This window comes from Triturus cristatus, chromosome 3_1 (genome assembly GCF_964204655.1).
Source record: "Triturus cristatus chromosome 3_1, aTriCri1.1, whole genome shotgun sequence".
In the NCBI taxonomy this organism is placed as follows: domain Eukaryota; kingdom Metazoa; phylum Chordata; class Amphibia; order Caudata; family Salamandridae; genus Triturus; species Triturus cristatus.
In genome coordinates, this window is record NC_140583.1 from 1,047,545,747 (window position 1) to 1,047,569,166 (window position 23,420).

Below are 23,420 nucleotides of genomic sequence, written 5' to 3' on the forward strand. Positions count from 1 at the left end.
GTGGACTGTAAATTGGTTGATGAGTAAAATATTAGTAGTCATGAAACTCGTAAGCGTTCCTGTGATTTTTGGAGTTTTATCAATTAATAGGTAACTCCAATTGAGAGGCTAATTGTATATAACATGTAAATGAATGACGAGAGACGCCGAAATAGGCTTGGGTATTGAGATAGTAGAACTCATGCACATAATTCATATCAGTAACACTGTATTGTAATGAGATTGTTGAAATAGCATCAGACAAATATGTGTTTTCATTTCAGTAATACTAATTACGATCGTGAAGGGAGTATAATATAGCACTAAAATAGATCACGAGAAAGAGGGGAATATAGCGTAGGAAGTGAGATATTGAATATATAAATATGTCACATTTTACTGATACTAAAATACCTATATTGCGTAAATAGTATACGCATAAGAAAAAGATTTGAACTTGAGCAGCGAACAATGCTGCACGCATTATATAAGTCATTGCTGATTGGTTATGTAACATGAGTCTGTTAGCGGAAGCTGAGAAAATCGGCGAACCTGAGAGGGAACATGCCGAAATAGAATGTGATTGTTCATCTGGGATCCAGTAGAGTATTTTAGATGTAGCACGCAGGAGACGCAATGATTGGTCTATTATTACTGCGGACCAGAAAGGGAACGCGCAAGCCATCTGAATGTTCGGTATTGAGAGGAAACGGAGCGGATTGGTCGGCGCGTTAATCACGCACTGAATTTCATTGGTGGGAATCAGTTCAAATACTGAAGCGTAAGATGCGAGTTTCATGGCTGAATTCGAGACATGCGGTGAATCGGAGACGTTTCTATTGAATGGGGTGCACGGAAAGCAGACAACGGCTTTAGATAGATAAAGATTAAGGTTCTTATATATTTCAATCAAAATTTGAAATAGTAAATAAGAATAGAGGGTTGCTTTTTGTTTATATTTTACATCGAATTGCGTCAGTTAACTTGTGAAGTGTAGACTGAATACATTAGAACAACACGCTGCACAAAAGGATAGCAACTGAGTATGGAGGAAAGACTTGTGAATAATAAATAACGGTATGTAGGGGTACTTTATTTTTAAATAAACTTTCACAATAGCACAGATATAAAGAGTTGATTTGAATACGGTATGGATTGAAGGTACCTTATCTCTTTGCAGATAGGTAAAAGGGATTTTGGCCATTTCAAGCAGCTTGAGTTTACAATTCAGGTGCTCAGGGATTAAATACTGGTACGTAGACCTTTTGATTCACAATTAATAGCATGTTATTTTATTATTAAAATCATAACGTTTGAAACCAGATTATGTTCATTCTACTAGGTTGTTGAGGACACTGAGGAAAAGAAGTCCAATACAAGGGTGCCTTATGCTACACCTTCTAAATATCTTACGGTACGAATGAGTACAAACTTTTTTAATTCAAGGTAGAGTACCAAGGTTATTCCTAAATGGGGTTAGATTTTTTGAACTACCAAAGAAAGGCATCTAGGGTGCATATCATGCAGAAGGTTCTAAATACTTGAACAATAATGTCTTACCGTTTGGTGCAAGGATGTAAGAACATTGATAAATGAGTACAAATATTGTCAATAAGATATTGGTTGTTGACTCATAACATGTAAATACAGGACAAATTTTATAATATGTAGATTTTGACATTAATGAATATGTGTCTTCCATCCAGGACAATTTTGATATGAATGTAGAATGGAGATAGGCAGACTGGATTAATGTTGGGATTTAAATCAGCGTATAATAATGTAATATATAATTTAGAGTGTTTATTAGACTGATTGGTATATTTATTTTTTATTCTTTCAGCCCTGATGAAGTCCTGTGTTATGACGAAACGCGTAGGCTGAGACTCTTAAGAAATTTGCTTTTGATCATTTAGAAAACATGGATGGATCAACAAAAATTTTAAGAATAAGAATTTTGTGTAATGAACTTTAATGAATTAAAGACTCTTCAACAACGTAACATAATCTGCCTGTGAAGTGGAGTAATTGAGTGACATAGAATAATTGATTCATAATTGTAATTAAAATTGTTTTGCTCTTTTCATTGTTTATATGCTCTCTTATGTAGCTAAGGAGCTGGAACAGCACTATTTTAGCACTAGACCATGGCAAATGGTTGACTCTCATAGGAACTTTCAAGGCATGTGCTGTTTTTTGCTGAAAATATGACAGCATTTGATGACATAGCTAAAGTAAACAGAAAAACAGAACAAAATAGCATATACAATGCAATGTAAAAACAATAATAAAATATAACATGGATTATTACAACAAAGCAGTCAAAGCAGAACACAACACCCCAACTGCAGTACAAACAAAGTTAGATTGCAATGATGCAGCACAGAAACAAAGCAGCACAAAAACAACAGAACAAATCACCACCACAATGAAATGTCACAAAACAAATGTGCACAAATGTTTCTGTCACACATTACCACCTCGAGCATTCTGTTTCCATAATGCAGTGCTAAAAGCTGCTTGGAACAAGCATTTGCAATGCAATCGGTCTCACCTTTGGGACCTTATATGTATTTAGCTGCGCAGAACATTAGCCTGGGTGCTGAAACATCTACTGTTCTTTACCATGGAGGGAAAGTAAGCACCAAACTGCGTGAAACGCCAGGTATGGGAACACATGGAGATAAATATTGCCTTTCAGTGAGAAATGGTGTAGTCCAAAGCTCTGTTTTTAATATAAAATCAGGGACTTCGTGGTCATATCACTGAAAATACAAGATTTAAAAAATATATTATTGTCTACGGTTGCTCGTGGAAGACAATTTCTATTGACTGGAATCTAGATAATGCTAAAGTAATTCTGGTATTTTACTGACCTTTGCTGGTCGTTTTCTATCAAGAAAGTTAAATAGTGGCAGTTGGCAGAAAAAAAAGAAAGTTCCTCAGCAGAAAGCAATTCTGGTATTTTACTAACCTCTGCTGGTCGTTTTCTATCAAGAAAGTTAAAGAGAGGCAGTAGAAAAGAAAAAAAAAGTCCCTTTGCGGAAGCAGACAAGTCCTAGGGCTGATCTCCAGAGCCCACAAAGTACATATACATATAAGTATATAATAAGTATATACTAAAGTATATACAAGAGGTCTCGAATGCTTGACCTAAAAAGCATTGCCCTAACTTACCAACATGGACATGAAATAGCATGTGTTGTGATCCGGCCTGTATCTTAAATTGGCACTTGCAGTGCACACTTTATGTGATACAGCTAGGAGCCTTAGGACTAAGGGCTTCCCAACTTCAGATAATGTCAGTTTCATTCTGAGCAAGGGAGTACATTTCATAATATATGAAACGAGTTTTGTTGTTTAATTAAACAGGTTTATTAATGACATATGCGCAACCTTGGGCATTCTGTGGTTATTATGAACGGCTCTGGCGTCCCAAATTATTTTATTGGGAGTTATTTGCCTTATCAACTCGCAAAAACTCCTTCTCATCATTTGCGGCATAGCTGAAATTAAGAATTAAAAAAGTTTCTGTATTTTCTGTTGTGGGAGTATGGAATTTTTACCGTACAACTAGACGATATATTGTTTATATGAATAAGAGGTAAAAAAAAAATCTTAATTCAGTAATATTTGCATGCTCTACACTGTAAAAGGAAAGAGGAATATTGTTCCTGACTTTCAGTACGGATTGATTGCTAATTTGAATGAAAATTAATAAAATATTGATTTAAGGAAGCAATGTTGGCTGGATATGTAAGTGTATATTGACAAGGCGTTTGAAAAGTTATGTGATTTACATAAGTAACACTGGTGCATTATAAATGTGAGCTTTATGAAGTTCATGTCGTTGTCGTAAAACTATGTAAACCATTAAAGATTTAAAAAATAATCTGCCACTTATCGGAAAGAAAATTGTGTCGGCCTTGTTCCAGGGAACTCATTTTTGGAGATTAGAGGGTTTTAAGTGCGCCATTATTTAAAAAATAGGGAAACTGGGGTGAAGGGTCGCAAATTGATTTTCTCAATGACTCATAATATGGTCAAGTCAGGTTTAGAAGCCTGGTCATCTGCATTCCAGAGTAGATGCATGAGTGAACTCCAAGAAGAAAACCTGAGATCGACATTTAGAAACTATTTTGGTCAATTTAATAGTGTGTTTCCTTCTGGACGTTATTGTAAAACTATGAAACGCCCCATGGATTATGAATAAATATCTTTATACAGAACCCTTTTTGGTTATTCATGACTGTCACACCAGGTAAAATACATAACACAGGGAAATGAGACAAGCATGTCTGTGGTTATGAAAACGTGTGTGGTCAAAACAGTCTGATCATAAATGTATTCCGACATTTTCTGTGGAAAAAGTTGTCCAACCCTAGGGGGACTATTTATATCATTGAGTTTATCTCTTGAATATTTGTGGGGTTAAAATTACCAGGTAATTGAAGAATGTTTTTTATCTTACCTTTAATGTGTTCGGCTTACTTCATGATATGAAGGAACTTTTCCACTTACTTGGATAACATTGCCACATGCATTCTGAGTCGTGGCATTCAGAGGGAAAGAGTAGCTGACCACTGGGGGGCTCCTGGAGTTGTCCAACGTTCCCAGGCAGTTGGACTGGTTGTGATTTCCGTTTATAGCCAACAGCAGCGGGTCGTACATGGCAAATAGAGCTGGGCAGATGTTAATTGTCAGGAAGATGTTTGATGATCCACAATTAACTGTCAGGTCACTGCTCACTGAAGATACAAAATAAAATTGGAGCCCAATATAGTCTCTCTTGCATATGTGAGAAAGACGTGGTCAAGTACATTATATGTAGAACAAGATAACATGCACAAAAATTGTATTTATGAACTTCGCTGTTCATAGTGAAGCATCATAGCCAGAACAACCTTTCATGGAGGGTTTCCACCTCAGAGACCATGCACGGGTAGCAAGTATGGGTCAACAAATCTTAGCTGAAGAAACCCTTGAATAAAAAAATGGAATGAATTGGGAAGGGCAAAGTGTGCAAAGGGTATGTACATACCCAATCAATATACACTACACATTTCAGACTTTGTTGCAACAGTACTTATTTTTCAAAGCAAGTTAGCTGTATCACGTTGTATGGTGCCGAAGAGGACAAAATAAAAAAATTAATTGGCAGAAAGGGCTACATTGATTTCTTGGCCATCAGGAAACTGGCCAAAGGCAAATGCTATTCTTCATTGTATCACCCATCTACAATGCTCCCCATTGTCCTCATAAATGAAAAAATATCGCTCTGCTTATCAAATGCCTGTCCTGAGGTGGTACTAGTGTAAAATCACGCTGAGCAAACCAATCCATTTTAGAAAACCCCAAGAAAGGTCCTGTTACATTAGTAGTGCTTCCATCTTCAAGATGGCCAACCAGGACGACTGTCATGCGCTCATATCTAGCCCCGATAAGTATTACCTTTCAAGTGCTTACACTGGAATTGCTATTTACCAGGGATCATGCTGGTGCACTGTTCAGGTTTAACAGTGCCATTTAGCCTTAGCAAGATTCAAAGTGTCTTTTCTTGTGTTTACTGGTTCAGTGCTCATTTCACAGGAGTTTCCAATGTTTATTTATCAATCCAGCAGGATTATGTGCGAGTGGTGCTGAGCAGAATGTTTCAGAGTTACAATTCTTAATTCTGGTCCAAATTCTGATCCAGAAAGTGCTCCCTGAGGAATCTTTAGTTCTGACTGAGGCAAGCATCAAAATCCAACATGAAGTACATTTGAATCCACAAGGAAAATAGAGAGTTGTTAAATTGCAGAAGAATAATAGTTTATTAAACCATAGAAGAGTTAGAAACTCAAATCATAAGATTAGTTGTAAATCAAAACCCAATACATAAATATGATATTCTATAGATTGAAAGTAGCTCAGAAGTCAAAGCAAAAAAAAAAAACTATTATAACTTTTTCTCAAAAGGAAAATCAAGCAAGATCAGTTCTGCCATAAAGGGAGCATCCCACTATGCTAAGTCAGGGAAAAGTTTCTGCTTAGAAGTCAGGAAAAAGGGTTAAGCCATAAAGGCATCTGAAAAGGATCTGCTCTAAAGTGAAGTGAAACGGCATCTGCCTAAGTGTCAGCCAAAGATACATTTGGAGAATCTTCTACATTGCATTAGCTTAAATCACGCAATTACTAACACTTAATACACCTACACACAATTTCATGAAAAAAAGGACAAATCAGGTTTAACACAAGATAACACAAATTCATTATTTTTACAAGGTACTCGGAAATGAGCTTACACTAAACGTCTTTCGGATTTTCAATTATCTGCAATATAACAAGATAGATTTGCTTTCAGCAGTACTCTGTAGGCACTCTTTTCATTTCACATGATAACACTAAACAAAAGATACTTCATTTGAGATTGCTGGTTCAGTGTCTCCTAAATGTGGCCTACATTAGATATAGTCGATGAAAACATGAATACAAACTCAATACATTCCCCTTTTTACATGTTAGTGCAAAACATTTAGGCCAGATGGACTAACTTTACTGTTGGCGATTACCAAAAAGCAAATTTTTGCCATTTGCTCTTTGGTTACTGCAAACAGTAATGTGCTCAAGTGTGTTTTATGGGGAATGGCCAAGATGGCGTCTCGCTGGGACACTGCTTTTCGGCTCTCTGCTCCCGCTGGGCACCTTAATGTACTCCCAGCGGATACAAGCGCGCCGAAGCCTGTCCTGGTGAGAGCCGCTGCACACCCAGGGACGGAGCGGAGTCCCGTTCCTTCAGGAGTGAGGTCACTGGGAGCCTGCGGAGGAGCAGGCGTGAGCGCGCCTGAGCCTCGAGAGAGACCGCGACGGCGGGCCTGTGCCTTTGATCCTCGGTGGGGGCTTGAGGCGGCCCCCCGGAGCAGTGTTGGTGGGCAAGGGATGCCTCAAAGTAACTGCCACCATGCAGAGCCTCAGCTGGCAGTCGGGGTCGCACACCAGAATAGTCTGGCTTGGCTTTCAGAGGCGCAACCAGCGCGATTCCTTGGCTCGGCTGGCTTGCTTGGGCCTTCTTGGGACGTGGACACTGGGGCATCGGCCGCCTATGCCCTGCAGGTGAGAGAGCCTGCGTTGCCTTCTACTACAGGCAAGACCCATACAACACCACAGCCGATCTCCTGGCGAGCCCCGGAGTGACAAAGGGGGGCGGCCATCAAAATAACAAGGCCGTCCTCCAGAACCGCACCAGTTGGCGCTGATCGGTGCACGCACCAGTGGCAGAGGAGGCGAGCCCGGGCACCTCGCTATTTCTGGGACTGGCGACCTGGTCGGCCAGTATGGACCTTCTGTGTAGTGGGCCTGGCCTGAGGGGGTGGCCAACAGCATCTGACAGATAGAGGCCCTGCCACAAACGGACGCTCTCCCGCTCGCCATCAAGGGTCTACTTGCGGCCCCTCCTCTGGTTGTGCATACAAGGGCTGCCTCCACCACATACTGTCGCTCGGGTCGGCACCCCCAGCGGCAACAGCACGATTGTGCCTTGGAGGCCTTGGGGTTGGGCCTGGTCTGCACGCTCTGCAGGGGAGTGTGAACTGGTCGGCTCAACAAGGTCTCCCTTGTGCCAGCCTTGTGCCAGATTGAGGGGCCAGAGACCTATAACTGGTGGACGCTGTCGGGTTAGAGTGGCCTTTCCTCCGGGGTACGAGCAAACGTAACTGGTTGCAGGGCCTGACCCCACTTGTTTTGACGAGCCCCAAAGGTCCACTACTAGCCGAACACCCATGCAGTCATCCTCCTCGGACAAGACGAGAAGAGGCCACGACGCAGAGTCCCAGTAGCGGGACGGGCACACCTCCCTCGGTGCTTGCAGAGGAGAGAGTGGGGAGGGCCTAGCGTACAGGTATCGTGGCGCATCTAAGTCCACTAACGCTGCCCTGCTCACTGAGCACCCACCCTGCGAGGCCCAATGGAACCATCAGAATGGCGGCACCAAAAGACAAAAAAGACAGGTCAGTTAAGGACTTGCTCCTTAAGTCGGCGGCTCAGCAGACGGAGGGCACATCACCGGCAAAGCACTCGGACGAGGCGGAAGACGGCGGAGCATCAGAGGATCCAATCAGCCGATCTTTCATGGTGTCGCTATTTTCCTTGCACGAGAGGACTTGTCTACCATGAAGCGTGAGCTTTCAGCAGACTTGCGGTAGGTCCCGCGCGATGTGGAAGCTTTGGGGGAACTAATAAATACACTGGAGGAATACGAAGCAGTTCAGTATGAAGAACTCGAGCACCTCCAGCAAGAAGTCCTCAAACTGCAAGAGCACTTCATGGACCTCCAAGCCCACACAGAGGATTTAGAGACCTGTTCTCGCTTGAAAAACATCCGCATTGGTGGCATGGCACAGGGCGAGGGGAACAGTGACATAGAGGCGGGCCTCTTCTTCTCCATTTTGGGGGAGACCCCTGAGTTCCCCATCAAGTTGGACGGCACTCATAGAGTGGGCCCCAGGAGGAAGGCACCGGCCCCGCTGGCAGATATTCTGACGTGTGTCCACGATTTCCAACTAAAGGAGCGGATCCTCCGGGAGGCCAGACGTTGCCTTGATTCACCTACCAGGGCTCAAAGCCTACACTGTACCAGGACTTGTCGGCCTCCACCCTACTAAAACGCAAAGCCTTCCACCCGATCATATCCGTTCTTAGAGACGCCAGTGTCAAATATTCTTTGGGCCACCCCTTCAGACTGATCTTTCAATTAAAGGGAGAACTGAGACAAATTCGATCCCTGGCAGCGGCATGTGACTTATTAGGCATCAAGGATCCTACAGGGGAGACACCATCATGGAACAACCTGCCATGCAGCCACCGCAGCGGACATGGGTGGACTACAATCAAGCCTTTTAGCCCATCAGCAAGCCCTGATCCGGACAATATTGCTAGGGAGCGCCAAGCAGTCCTGGTGTCCATCCCAGGGGTGCATTTGGAGTGATTTGATACACCAGGACAGTTGCTCTGTATTGTGCAATTACGACTTCTGTCGGTTGCTGGACATAGTCTACTTTACTATGTGAGCTGCCTGGGGGGGGGGGGGGGGGGAGCTGCCGACCACGTTTACCCTAATCTCTATCTCCTGGGAGCAGTACGCTCTGGATATTGACTGTTTGCTATTTTTCGTCTTTAATGTTCTCATTTTGCTGGGATGTTTACTTGTCTGTATTGGGTTCCCCTCCACTCTCCACACATATTGCTTGGCCTGCCTGTATGTTTACAATCCCTACCTGGTTAGAGCCCCTGTGGATGTTGCCTTACACAGGCCTGGAAGGGGTATGCATGATACGCCCCATAGCAACCATAACGCAAGGCGCTTCCTTCACTTGCTCGGATGAGTATTAAAATCCTGACCCCTAACGTGAAAGGGCTTAACAACCCTACCAAAAGCAAAGCTATCTTGTCTCATTTGGAAAACTCCAAAGCCCACGTCTGCTTGTTACAAGAGACCCATCTGCTGCGAAGCAACACACATATTCTTCGCTCTAGGGCCTTTCCCCAGCAGTATTTCTCCTCTCTCCCAAACAAAAGTGCCGGCGTTGCCATTCTCATTTCGTGCTCTTTCCCTGGGGTGGTAGGGGCGAAGGTGTTGGAAATTCGGGGAAGACTCATGGCGTTTTCACTTACTGTGGGGCCACACACAATCACGATAGCTACCATTTACGCTCCCAATGAAGGTCAAGAGGCATTCCTACGTGAAGCGGTGGCTGACCTGACATTCTCCTCTGACAGACAAATACTTATAGGGGGCGATTTGAATATTGTCTTTGATAGCCAATGAGACCGTTCAGCGCAGAGGCAGAGTCCGACTGGCGCCCTATCAGACAGCACGAGGCAGTGGTTTCTAGACCTGGGGTAGTTTGATGTATGACGTCGCTTTTAGCCCCACATGAATGAATACAACTTTTACTCCCACTCCCGCGGAACTTATGCCCGCCTGGATTATTTTTTGGGGTCCAGATCTCTTCTCCCCTCACTGTAATACTCGAGTATTGAACCACAGTCGTTGTCAGACCATGCAGCACTGACCACGGCCCTGCTGCCTCCACCTGCATCTCACCCATCCTTCTCGTGGAGGCTCAGGGATACTCTACTCCACCGTCCTGAAGTTATTACACGCCTCACTAAAACGTTACAGGATTATCTGACCATGAATGATACTCCCGATACGTCTCTAGTATCCTTGTGGGAAATACTTAAATTGGTGGCCAGAGGAGACCTAATAGCTACATCTTCTGCAGATAATAAAACTCGCAGGGAGAAATGGGAGGAGCTTTCCCAGCAGGTCTCTGAACTAGAAGAGATTCACAAGAGAACGGGAGCACGGAGGGTATGGAGGCAGCTAAAAGCTGCACGAGCCCAATTGGCTAGCTTAGATCTTGACCAAGAAGAATACGCAGCCCTTCGACTGAAACACATGTTTTACTTTGGGGGAGACAGATGCGGCCGCTTATTAGCGAACAAACTTCGAGCGCAGCATCAGGCGGTGGAGGTTTCCATGATCATAGACGAGGGGGGCTCTGAACTTACGCAGGAGGCAGACATTTCTCGCGCCTTCAGGGACTTTTATGCCAATCTTTACACTGCGAAACAAATCCCGACAACAAAATCCCGCGGCTTATTTTAGAGACATAACACACTCCCCCTATCTCCCGACCAGGCTGCCACATTAGCTAGACTGATCCGACTGGAGGAGGTAATTTCGGGTATCGCAAGGCTCAAGCTCCTCAAATCTCCTGGCCCGGACGGGTTTTCAGCCATTTTTTATAAAAACCATTGGCTCAGTCCTGGCCCCAATTTTGACATGATTATTCAAGGCCATAGGTGACGCTTCAGAGATGCCCCCCATGATGCTTATGGCTTCAGTGGTTGTTTTGCCCAAGCCTGGGAAAGACAGCTGGTACTGCGCCTCGTATATGCCTATCTCCCTGTTGAATATTGACCTCAAGATCTTCACTGGGATATTGGCGAATAGACTAGGCCTGTTGATGCCTGGACTAATAGAACCAGACCAAGCCAGATTTGTGGCAACGAGGCAGTGTAGTGACAACACCAGGAGGTTGCTTCACCTCATAGACAAGTCACACCGCCAAACAGTGGAGATAGTGGTGCTTTCTGTTGACGTCGAAAAGGCATTAGACAGGGTGCACCGGCCCTTCCTGGAGACCACGATGGAGCAGTTTGGAATAGGACATCAATTCCGCAGGTGGGTGCTCGGTGGGTATAGCCACCCTTCGGCCACCGTCCATTCGCAATCCAGAAGCGTGGTTCATTGGACGCAGGGAGGCGGTTTTTTAAATATCAGGCCTGCTATGAGCCTTGTAGACTTGCCCAGAAGACAAATTACTTTCAGTGTAAAAACCTATACTAGGGTTATTGACTATACATTGGGTCTGCATCCAGTCGCGACTCATCTATCTGGCGGGTACAGGATCTATGACAGGTGAACATTTTCAACATTTTTAAACTACAGAATAAGAACCTATGGTTTATAAAAATAACTAGACGGTGGCTCCAACGAACAATCTTTATACCCTATGGGCAATTACCTAGCGGTTTTTAACTTTTGGACATCATCAAGATCCCTTCTTCCCCGATATGAATAATGAATAATTACTAATAAGGAAGACTAACAGTCCTCTATACACTAGAGAAAACTGTCCTGAAGAAGGTGAACATCTGTCTACTCACCGAAACGCTGCGTCGACTGTGTTTTCTAAAAATATGATGATGATATGTCTGTTTATGTATAAAATTTGTTTTTAATCTTCATAATAAATTTTAAGAATTTTTATTGAATTTGTTTGATGTACCCTATTATTATACAATTTTAGTAATCCTTTCTATTATCCCTTTTTGTATTGTTTTTGATATTGTTGATTAATTTATTCCCAATGTGATTTATGATATAATCTTGGTTATACTGCACCTCTTAGCAGGGACACTTTTGTTTTCCAGAGCTTATTCACCCTGTCCCTATTCTTGTAGTAGGGTGCCTCCTATTTGTTGATCATGGGCTGAGAAGAAACCACGGATGAGTAGGGACATGTTCTTCTGATTTCCTGGGGAGGGTGGCTTGGGAATGCCCAATCTGGACTTTTATTACAAGGCATCTCAGATCTGCATCTTGTTGGAGTGGGCTCGGCCGGAATCCGAGAATCATTGGCTCTTTATGGAGCACGCGTCCACCAAACAGTAGTTCAAATAGAGTGCGTCGGATAGATGCTTGAGATTTACTGCATAAAACCTTCAAAAGTAAGCTGATTAGAGGTAACCAAGAAGTGCTAATTGCTGAATAATGCCACTGCTCAGTAAGTACTCTTAAAACTGACCTCGCCTTTTTCTCCTATACCACAGTTCTATGAATGGAAGTACTTATAAAGGTACTACGTGTTATGCATAAATCCAAAGTCCACTATGACCAGAAACTAGCAATCTAACCACAGAGCAGAGTGGTGAAGTTGGTGATGAGGTTGGTAAAGGTAGCTCGTGGTCTGGCTGGTCGGTAGGCAAGGTTTCTGTTCAGGGCAAAGTTTTCAGGGATTTGCAGCTTGAAGTGCAGGTGTTCCTTAAATTGGGTGGCATTCTCTGTGGATGTTGTGCATTTGATGGATTACTTGTAGATTTTTGTAGCCCGCTGAGATTGCTGTGGTGATGTCAGGAGCCGATGAGCAGTTGAGCCATGTCTCTATGATGAAGAGGATGCCAGGTACATTGCTACTCAGCGGGTATCATATTTCAATTGTGTGTTTGCTGAGTGATAGTGTGTTGAAAAGTATGCATGCAAGTAGGTGTTGACATGCAGGCTCTATGTGTTGTGTATTGTAGGTTAGGGCTGTAGACATTGGTGCTTGTGTGGCATATGTGTTTGGAATCAGTCAATCAGTACTTGTATAGCGCGACTAATCACCCCTGAGGGTATCCAGGTGCTGTGCTGTAGGATTTAGTCGAAAAGCCAGGTCTTGAGTTTCTTCCTGAAGTCTATTAGAGAGAGTTATGCTCAGAGGTGGAGGGCAATCCAAGACTTGGCAGCGAGGTGGGAAAAGGAACAGCGTTGGTGGATGCGTGGAGTATGTGCGAGGGTGAGGTGGGCGAAGCGGAGGTTTCTGGATGGTCGGTGGAAGTTCAGATGGTGGTTCAAGTATGCCGGTCCTTGGTCGTTGAGGGCTTTGTAGGCATGGGTCAGTAGCTTGAACTGGCATCTCTTCTTGATGGGGAGCCAGTGGAGGTCTCTCAGGTGCTGGGTGATGCGGGTCCTTTTAGGCACGTTGAGGATCAGTCGGGCTGCTGCATTTGATATCAACTGGAGTCTTCTCATGAGTTTGCAGGTAGTGCCTGCATAGAGTGCATTGCCATAGTCGAGTCCATTGGTGATGAGGGTCTGCATCACTGTTTTTCTGGTGCTGATGGGGAGCCATTTAAAGATTCTGCAGAACATGCAGAAAGTGTGGAAGCAGGCTAAGGAGATGGCGTTGACATGTTGTTTATTGGAGAATTCACAGTCCAGTATGATGCTAAGGTTCCAGGCATGGTGGGTGGGTCTGAGTTCCGATGGCCACCACGTAGGTGAGGCTGCTGAAAATGGTGGTCTTAATGCCAATGTCTGATTGTCAAGAGGTAGTCAAACAAAATTGTATCATATCTATGATCAAATTAATTGATCCTTATGTGAGGGAGATAAATATATACCGGAGAGAAACACGGCAATTACTTCAGTGGAAAAAATATTTATCCACATTTAATGCAGAGTTCCTGTGAGGCGGAATGAAGTTCTCTGTGGCTGATGGGCAGGCAAACTCTCTTACGATAGTGAAGAGTTCCTTGGTCTGGTTGTTGCTGGTCTCGATGCTGCTTGCCAGTGCCTCCCTTTTCGCATCTCTAAGTCGGTGGTGGTAGTTGTTGAGGGACAACTTGAAGGTGGCTCAGTCAGTATTGTTTCTGCATGTGCGCCATCTTCTTTCTAGGTGTTTGCTTTCGCATTTCAATGCTCTGAGTTCTGGGATAGTACCAACTGGCTCGTTTGGTGGGTCTGTGGATTTTGGCTGGCTTGTTGGGGGCTACTTGGTTGGCGGTGCCGGTTTTCTAATCGTCGAAGTACTCTACTGGTTGATTCAGGTTGGTGGAGGAGTCTGGGTGATGCTCAGGGCATCGGTCTATTGGTGCTGAGTGACTTTGGCCCAATTGTGGAAGGGGGCGATATGGCAGGCGGGGCTGGACAATGGAGTGATCGGACCAGATGAGATCTGAGGTGTGGCTGTATCTGACTCTGTTGCTTGGCGTGAAGATGGGGTCTAGCATGTGTCCTGCTCTGTGCGTGGGGTCTGAGAACAGCTGCACGAGGCCGATGTTGTCCATTTGTTCCAGGAGGTCAGTGGAATTGGTGTCTGTGGCGTTATCCTGTTAGAAATTGAGGTTTTCCATGAAGATGTAGTGTTGGGATTGATGGTGTCCTTAAGGCAGGTTAGAGGTCCTAGGGATCAGTGTGTGAGGATGCCTTTGATGGTGGTATTATCGTGGTGTGGAGTTGGAAGTTGAGGTATTCCATGTTCAGTGTGGGTTCTTCTTCAGTGGTGGTGCAGATGATTGATTCCTTGGTATGATGGCGATGCCACCTCTGTGTCTGTTGGTGCGGTCCCGTTGTTTCATCTTGTCACCAGTTGGTACAGCGGTGGCAATGTCAGGGACCGATGTCGGGGGTGCCAAGTTTTTGACATGAAGGTAATGTTGGGGGCGAGGGTGAAGATGGTGTCCCAGACTTTGGTGACATGTTTGCTGAGTGATCCGGTGTTGATCAGGTGGCACCAAAGTGGTTTCATTGAAGTGGCAGCTGGCGGGGCTTGTGCAACACTGATTTTGGCCGCCTGAGGTATGGAGGCAAACTGGCAGTGGAGGCAGGTGAACAGTCCTGCTGTTGAGGATGGAGATGCTAGGCAGCAGTTGTTGTTGTATCTGGGATCCAGGGCACAGAGTTCTGAGGTGAAGTAACTGTGGGATTCTGGGGGGCCAGGGTTCCTGGTGCTGGGCACGGTCCAGCCCCGGACAGGGGCAGACTGGCTTGACTTTGGCATGCATTTGGTGAGCCAGCAGTGCGGCCGCACTGCGGCCTTCATCAATTAGGTCCTGAGAGGGGGGAAGGATGCTGGAGACACGGGTGGCGGGACATGGGAAAAATTGGAGGCAGGAAACGGCGAGTAATCCTGGAAGCTAACAGCACAGGAAACTGGAGAGCAGAATGGCGCTGAAGGCTATAGTGGCTGTCTGATGAGGCTTCCTCCAGGCAGGTGAGGCCTTGCAGCGGTCAGGCAGTCGGAAGAGGTGACTGGCACCAAGGGGAACTGGAAAGGACCTGCTCAATGAAGCCATGCTGCGGTCTTCATTAAGTAGGCCCTGGGAGTGGAGAGGGGTGCTGGGGAGGTGGGCAGTAGGAGTCTGAAAAAACAGGAGGTGGGAAAACAGTGAGTAGTCCTGGAGCCTAAGGGCACAGGAACCTGGAAAGCAGAATGACGCTAAAGGTTGCACTGGTTGTCTGATAAGGCTTCCTCCAAGCAGGTGAGGCTTTGCAGCAGTCAAGTGGTCGGAAGAAGTGATTTGCACCAAGGGGATCTGGCGAGGACCTTCTTAATGAAGCCGCGCTGTGGCCTTCAGTAAGTAGGTCACAGAAGGGGGCCCTGGGGAGGTGGGCGAAAGGATGTGGAAAAAACGGGAGGCGGAAAAACAGTGAGTAGTCCTATAGCCTAAGGGCACACCAACCTGGAGGACAGAATGGTGCTGAAGGCTGCACTGGCTGTCTGATGAGGCTTCCTCCAGGCAGATGAGGCCTCACAGCAGTCAGGCAGTCCAAAGAGGTGTCTGGCAGAATGTGAAAATAGTATCAAACTAAAACTTACTATGCTTGTTTGATGCTTCAAAGTAAAGCAACCTTTATTGTCAGAGTATTTAAAATTGTTTCAGCAAATTGTTAACTGCCACATGAAAATGGTAATGTAATATTTACATCCAATGTTGGTTACATCAGTGCAAACACAAATATGCTGCACTATTGTTACTTCCTGTACTGTGCCCTTCACTGCTTCTTGTGGTTACATTCCGAATGGGTTGTGCCCGCATGTTGAGCAGTAGGTGTATAGCTGCTGCTGCTGCGTTGCAATGAGCATGCATCTGTAGCAGAGAAACTGCTGACACTGGAGAGTTCCGCATCTCAAAGGTCAGCAGCAACACCGCTAGATATTTGGCCAGTTTGTAGTACCTTGACTGCAGGGGTAATCTGCTCTAAACCTCTTGAGATGTCCCCACTAAAGTGGCCCAATTCCACTTGGAGAGTTGCTGTCCAACCAATTAGGTTGAAGTGGCATGTGCCAATCTCCCAATTAAACGGGTTAAGCCTTCCATTCATGCTGCAGTGCTTCTCTCTCTACGCCTTTGATTGGCATTATCCTCTGCCATTAGTAAGCATAACGTTTCAAGGGCATTGATTAAGCTGTCCTTTTTTGTGTCCATCTTTGCTTTGTTTGTGTTTGGTTTCATGTGCCTTATTGACACAAGACACATGAAATGCATTGCTACATGTTTTGTAGTTTTTTTATAACTATTTTCATCTGCTTATGTTGCACATTTTGAATTTGGAGCATGGAATCCTCAAGGCTTCCAAAAATGATGCTTGGTTGCCATGAGATGCCTCACGGTGCCAACTGCGAGCACACACTGGGGCATGCTGCTGTTGTGGCCTCACAACTGGCTGCAGGAATGGACTATGAGGCTGTTGGACATCATCCTGATCCAATAATGGTGCCTATGGGGAGTATGAAGCACTGCTTCAGTGCCCAAGAGGTGTTATTGGCTGACTATCTATTTCAATAGGACTTTCCATCACCATTTGTGAGTCATGTTGTCCTTCCATATTTGTGCCATCGTCTTTCTCATGTTGATCTGTTTAAACGATGGACTTACAATTAATTTTGGTATGAGTGAAGAGCACGTCTGACTTTTTAAAATTATTTGTTTAGTAAATTACTGACTTCAATGAGTGAATTATTGACTATATATCCCATAATGCACTAAGATGATCTTTGGGAAGGGTATGCCCAGACGTGGGTCCCGTGCTCACTACGCCACTGGAGTCAAGCTATCCTGGCTGATGACGGCTGATAGCCAGAAACCGGTCCTAGGATGCTTGATTCCGGTCCAGGGAAGACATGGCTTGGCAGTTCGGGCTGGACTGTTCCCATGAGGCACAGGGTCAAGACTGATTTGCATATGGCCATGTCTGAACTGGGGTGGTGTGGTGAGCAAAATAACGATGGATTAAACCCAGATCTGTGACTGGGGGTGAATGTTTGGCCATTGTGCAACATTCCGTCCATCATCTTGTGTGTTTTGCTGTTCACCCTAAGTGGGAAGGGTATGCCCAGACGTGGGTCCCGTGCTCACTACGCCACTAGAGTCAAGCTATCCTGGCTGATGACGGCTGATAGCCAGAAACCGGTCCTAGGATGCTTGATTCCGGTCCAGGGAAGACATGGCTTGGCAGTTCGGGCTGGACTGTTCCCATGAGGCACAGGGTCAAGACTGATTTGCATATGGCCATGTCTGAACTGGGGTGGTGTGGTGAGCAAAATAACGATGGATTAAACCCAGATCTGTGACTGGGGGTGAATGTTTGGCCATTGTGCAACATTCCGTCCATCATCTTGTGTGTTTTGCTGTTCACCCTATGTGGGAAGGGTATGCCCAGACGTGGGTCCCGTGCTCACTACGCCACTGGAGTCAAGCTATCCTGGCTGATGACGGCTGATAGCCAGAAACCGGTCTTAGGATGCTTGATTCCGGTCCAGGGAAGACATGGCTTGGCAGTTCGGGCTGGACTGTTCCCATGAGGCACAGGGTCAAGACTGATTTGCATATGGCCATGTCTGAACTGGGGTGGTGTGGTGAGCAAAATAACGATGGATTAAACCCAGATCTGTGACTGGGGGTGAATGTTTGGCCATTGTGCAACATTCCGTCCATCATCTTGTGTGTTTTGCTTTTTATGACCCCTTACAAAAAATTCTCGATTATATTTCTTTATTAATGCCTGAAGAAGACAGTTTTAGGGTAACAGATGTTAAAAGACAAAACATTTTACACTTAATTTGTGATGTTGGTGGTGCTGATGTATCAATACAAGCAAATCCCTCACCTCCCTCTGGCCCCAAGATCTCCACCATTGACCCCAGTTTACTGGGTGGGGGGAACAGTAGAGATGTCACATCCTATTGCCCTGGGCTCACTGGACCTCATTGCAACCTTCTTTTCTTTGCCAACCTGAGGTCATATTACTGCTTCCAGATTTCTTTGTTGGGGCACTCGGTGAATCCTACAGCACTGATTTTCTGCTGCATCTCCTGCCAAAGTTTCTTTATTTGTGCCTCCGAGACAGTCATGGATGACCTTCAAAAGAGGGCGTCATGATTGCGTCAGCACTCCTCTGTCAGGAGTTCAAGTTCTTCTCCTGAAAACTTGAGTTTTCTTCTTCCGCCCCCCTGACTCCATCTCTGCTTCTTGGCTAGCCATTGCCAGGGTAGGAATATGTGACTTGCTCGTACAAGTTGCATTTTGCACTGGAAGCTGTGCACTACATCCTCTCTCACTGCTTTCCAGGTTTAAAATGAGAAGCACTTCCTGGTTTTGAAGTCATCACCCAAAACCAAAACGTGATTTTCTCTATTTGCGGTTCCTGTTCGCAATTTGCGATCGTGTTCGCAATGTTGGCAATCACAAAATGCAATTGCTAAACTAAAGAAGCAACCACATTGTTAGTTGCTGATTGTGAACGTTAACCGTACGTACATTCTGATTTGCGATTTCCTAATTACAATTCGCAAAAAATCACATTTTGGAAATCGCAAATCAGGACTTTCATACATCTAGCCCTTATTTCTGAACAACACATTGCACTCTTTCACCCTACAAGCTCTTTCAGAATACTTTTTAAAAAACACCTTTGCGGCAAAAGCACTTTGCGCGAAGTGAAGCTCTAGATGTTTTTTCCTATTTTTAAATATAAAAAAGGAAATATTGAGTAGGTGTTTTACAGCTTTATTTGTTCTTTTACTTCAGTGACGATCATGTTTCCTTTGCAGCCACTCGATTTCTTTGCAACCTTTACACTAATCCCTATCATATTTGCTTTTATGTTTTAAGTAAAAGGGATGGGCCAACGAGTAGTGATATGTTCTGTTTATGAAGGATTAATTTCATTGTTTTGAATTCAGTGGATGATCCACATTTTTCTGTAAGAGGTGTAGAATAGTGCAATGTGGAATGAGCTGAGGGCCTCATTTACAAACCCATCGCGCCGCTGATTCATCACTTTTTTTGATGCATCGGCGGAGTAGTGTGCCTGCCCATATTTACAAGGCCATGTAAAGTCACCCTGCGTGACTTTTTATGGCCTTGTAAATATGGGCCCCTTTTGCGCCTTATTCTGCGTGAAAGGGTCGTTCCATGGGTGTTGTTGTGAGTGTTCCCACGCAACATCCATGGAACCGGACACATTTCCAGATTTACAAAGTGTCGTAAACCTGGGAATGCATCAGAATCCTATGCCTCCTCAGGGGAGGCATATGAGTGGCGCAACCAGGAGAAATACTTTTATGTCTCCTCGTTTTTTGCTCTTTCCATGTGTGCTGCAGAACATAGAAGGAGTAAAATGTCATTAATGATTGTTTTGTGCAGGAAAGTGTCTCAACAACAAACATCTCTGCAATGGTGCAAGGGTGTCTGGGTTGACTCACAGCTATTGTTTTTGTGCTGGTGCAGGGGAGAGAGACAGGAATATGCTGTAATTGTAGATATGGCGTATTCCTGCCCTTTTATTTTATTCAGGAAGACTTGCTGTGCTACCGTGCCTCAAAATATAGTAAATGAGGCCCGACTTTTCAGTCACTGAGAGAATGGTGGGGTTAAGAGTTGCCACTGTCATAGAGAAATACTACAACTCATTTGTCTCCACTAGAGGACAAGTGAAGTGTGTAAATACGAGGATTTATTTTCTTTGTGAACTAATGTGCTTTTTTAACTTTTCATTCTTTGTGAACTTCACAGAGTTGTTTAAACACAAATAGCAAGAAAAAATGATTTTCAAAAGTAGTTTTGAGAAAAAACCCTGCAAACTAAATACACTTTTAGTGGTAGAGCTGTTTTAAAAAAGACCTTGTAGGAAAACTCTCTGCTAAAAAGCATATGAGGAAAAGTTCTTCCTTGAGTGTCATCAGGCAAAATTGTAGAACTCGGCAGCCTTTGCATATCACATTGGTGATGGAGGTTGAAACGTCACACATGCTCAGTGACAAGTCCACGGGCCACCAGGGGCTAGCTCAGTAATGGGAAGGGAGAAGAAAGTCTGAAATTTGTCTTTTTTTGTCCATTTCCTTTTTCTGCCAGAGCAGTACAAAGTACAGAAGATCAATCCTTCTACTGCCATGTTGCAATCTGGATAGGGGGAAAGAGGGATTATGGTTGGAGTACATTTTTGAGATGGTTACCAAATGATTCCCTGCAGTCACCAAGGATATAGTGCGCCTGTTCTAGGTTTTAATTGAACAACCAAATATATTCTGGGAATTGTAGTTGTATTTCTTTTCCAATTAAAATAACATATCTAACAGTAATGATTTTATGGAGGAGACATATAGGACACAGACATTGAGTCCATGGTCAAAAGGAATCATATGGTACTTTTACTCTATATATATGTTTCAACATCCGAAAGCCACCTCTTTAGCAAGGAATAACCGACTTCAGACTTTTATGGGAAGGTGTATATCTAGGCTTCTGTATCCCCCTCTGTTCTTTCTAGTTTTCCAACACATGGTGATTCTTCTAGTTCAATATTTGGAAGTTAATCTACTACTTCACAGTTACACGCAGTCCTTGACTTTATGCCACCAATACTCAAGAATCATATTTGTAGCCTTGTGTGGTGGTTCCTTTCTTTACGCTTGGCTTCATCACAACTGTCATATTAATTATTTATTAATTATTTTCCTCACATTTTGCTTCAGTGTAACTTCTAACATGTGCCAAGTAATCAAAAGACAGCACAGGAGCCACAGAGACATTTTAAACTAGGATTATGTACAAATAACAACTGCCATTAAAGTTGTGGAAGATTCAAAATGTTTGTACTTCATGAAAGTGAAACGTTTGTGAACTTCATACACCATCCCTATCAGAAGCGGCTCCTCCGCTAAGGCGGAGTAGCATTGCCCCACTGCTCTCAGAGCATAGCAGCAAAAAAAAAATGATAAGGTGACTTATTATCATTTTATTTTTTGTTGCTGTAGGTCTGGGTTAGGGTGGGGCGGGTCTAATGGCACTAAGGTGGGGTGGTGTGCACATGAATGTTTGGCTGGCCCTCTTGGGCCGACCAAACAGTCATGCGCACTCTTCATGTTCCCCACGAGGCTGCATTACACAGCCTGGTGAGGAACATGCAAAGCCTCCCTGTTCCACCACATTGAACCATGGTGCCCAGACCAATCACAACTCTGCATTGCAGCCAGAGTTGGGGAAGCACTGCTGCTGCACATTATAAAACAGGGGTCATGAATGTGTCTGCTTTTTACACTTAATAATAAAAGAAATGCTTTCTAAGGAGTGGACTGCACATGAGACCGCCTATGTTTACTTTCATGCCTCAAGATTAGAAAATAACGCCTGCTAGTGATTTGTATTTGGGTCATCATCCTCTGAGTAGCATCATACACTCGCTCAAACCTGCAAAGGGCTGCAAACTGTACTGTAGAGAGTGTTTCTAATATCTCGTGCTGTAGAACCTGTGCTCTTTTAATTGTCTTACCGAGGCATCTCCGCCCATTCCCAGACACAACCTTTGTGTAAAGGATAATTCTCACAGCAGGGAGCACTGCAGAAGGTAGGGGCATGCACAACAGAGGCACAAGTAGGTGTGAAATCTCTTTACATCAACCTTCCTCACACAGCAATTTGGGACAGACAAATAACGGCCTGCTCAAGAAACTGCCTCACCTTGAACACAAGGAACTACAGTCTCATCCTCACCACTATCATCTACCAAAGCACTCTCACCTGTACCATCTGCAAAAAAGATAGTGCTTAGGAAGAACCAATCCACAAGAAATTCCTTAAGGGAGTCTTTTCTCAAACCCCTCCATCTTCCTTGTCTGGATCACCTCCTCCCTCCCACAAACATGCATGTAATACATATCTAATGTCTGTGAAGTCTCTTCTCCCCCCTCATCTTGTCCCATCATAAACCAAGGGCATCCAAATGGATCCCCTTTAATACTTGAGTCAAAATGTAAGGGTGAACATCAAAAGACATCTGCTTCAGCATGTTCAGAATCTCCTTTCAATGTTTGGATTATTTACCTATACATTTTCTCAGCTTTTCCGTTCACAAAGTTACTGCTCTGTAAATCCCCTGATGTTCCCAATATACACATCCAGACATTACTTTACTCTTCCAACCCCTGCACTGATCAGCTGTTCTTGCTGAAGTGGTGGTCTAGTGGTGTTTGAGCATTGAGTATACTGTTCATCTGTATCTAGTGCCCACCAAAAATAGCTAATAGAGCACTATATCCCATGTAAATAATATTTCTTTCTACAGAGCTACATCCGTAGATTGCGTGATACGTTAAAAAGTCTACTCTATGAGGGGCGTGGTCTTGGCACCACGCAAGATGGCCAACTGAACTTTGAGCTCCGCCGCACCGGGTCCTCTCGCAAGCCGCGGGTTCGTTCCCTCGCACCTTTTATACGGGGACTTCCTCTTCATCTGCACCGGAACATGCCGTGAGCATAATGATGGGCTTTTGAAGTGTTAGCGCATCGCTTTTCTACTCATTTTTAGCATTGATGCCTCATCACGGAGCGGCCGCCATCTTGTGCAATGTGCACCGAGTGAACCTCTCTTTTTTTTTTAAAACTCCTCATACAATATCCTGACTTTCTGGACGTTGCTGGTGGTGGACCACCTGCAGATCATGGTGAGCCGCTTTTTGTGCTATGTTTCTTGTGTTTTATGGCGATTATTCACAGCATTCCACTGCTCTTCTTAGCGGCCACTATTTTGTTTTCTAATTACCTCAGATTGCCCCTCTTGACTGCTGTTTACCACAAGTTCTATTAATGGGCATTGACTTATATTTTTGTTTTGTCATCGACCCTGAGAAATCACTATGTGATTTGCCTGGACGTCTTATCTTTTTACGAACATCTTTTTCATGCACTGTCTTTTTTGCAGTTGTCTTCAACTTTGAAGGTACTTTTCCCCCGCACTAATTTTGTTGTACCTTATATCTGGTATTAACAATAGCGATCCTCGTATATGGGCAGAATACGTAAACCGCAATTCATCTTCAATCCCAAACCTTCCTCCGTGGTGATCCCTTCAC

The 23,420-nt window shown here is 44.4% G+C and overlaps 1 protein-coding gene across 1 annotated transcript in view; it reads right to left on the minus strand.

The window, feature by feature from the left end:
• The window catches only part of LOC146861488 (zona pellucida-like domain-containing protein 1), a 240,240-nt gene that overhangs the window by 170,102 nt on the left and 46,718 nt on the right, over positions 1-23,420 (minus strand). Inside the window, exon 3 of the mRNA XM_085645813.1 lies at positions 4,501-4,727. Coding sequence (XP_085501939.1) covers positions 4,501-4,727 — 227 coding nt within the window. The remainder of the gene's footprint in view (positions 1-4,500; positions 4,728-23,420) is intronic.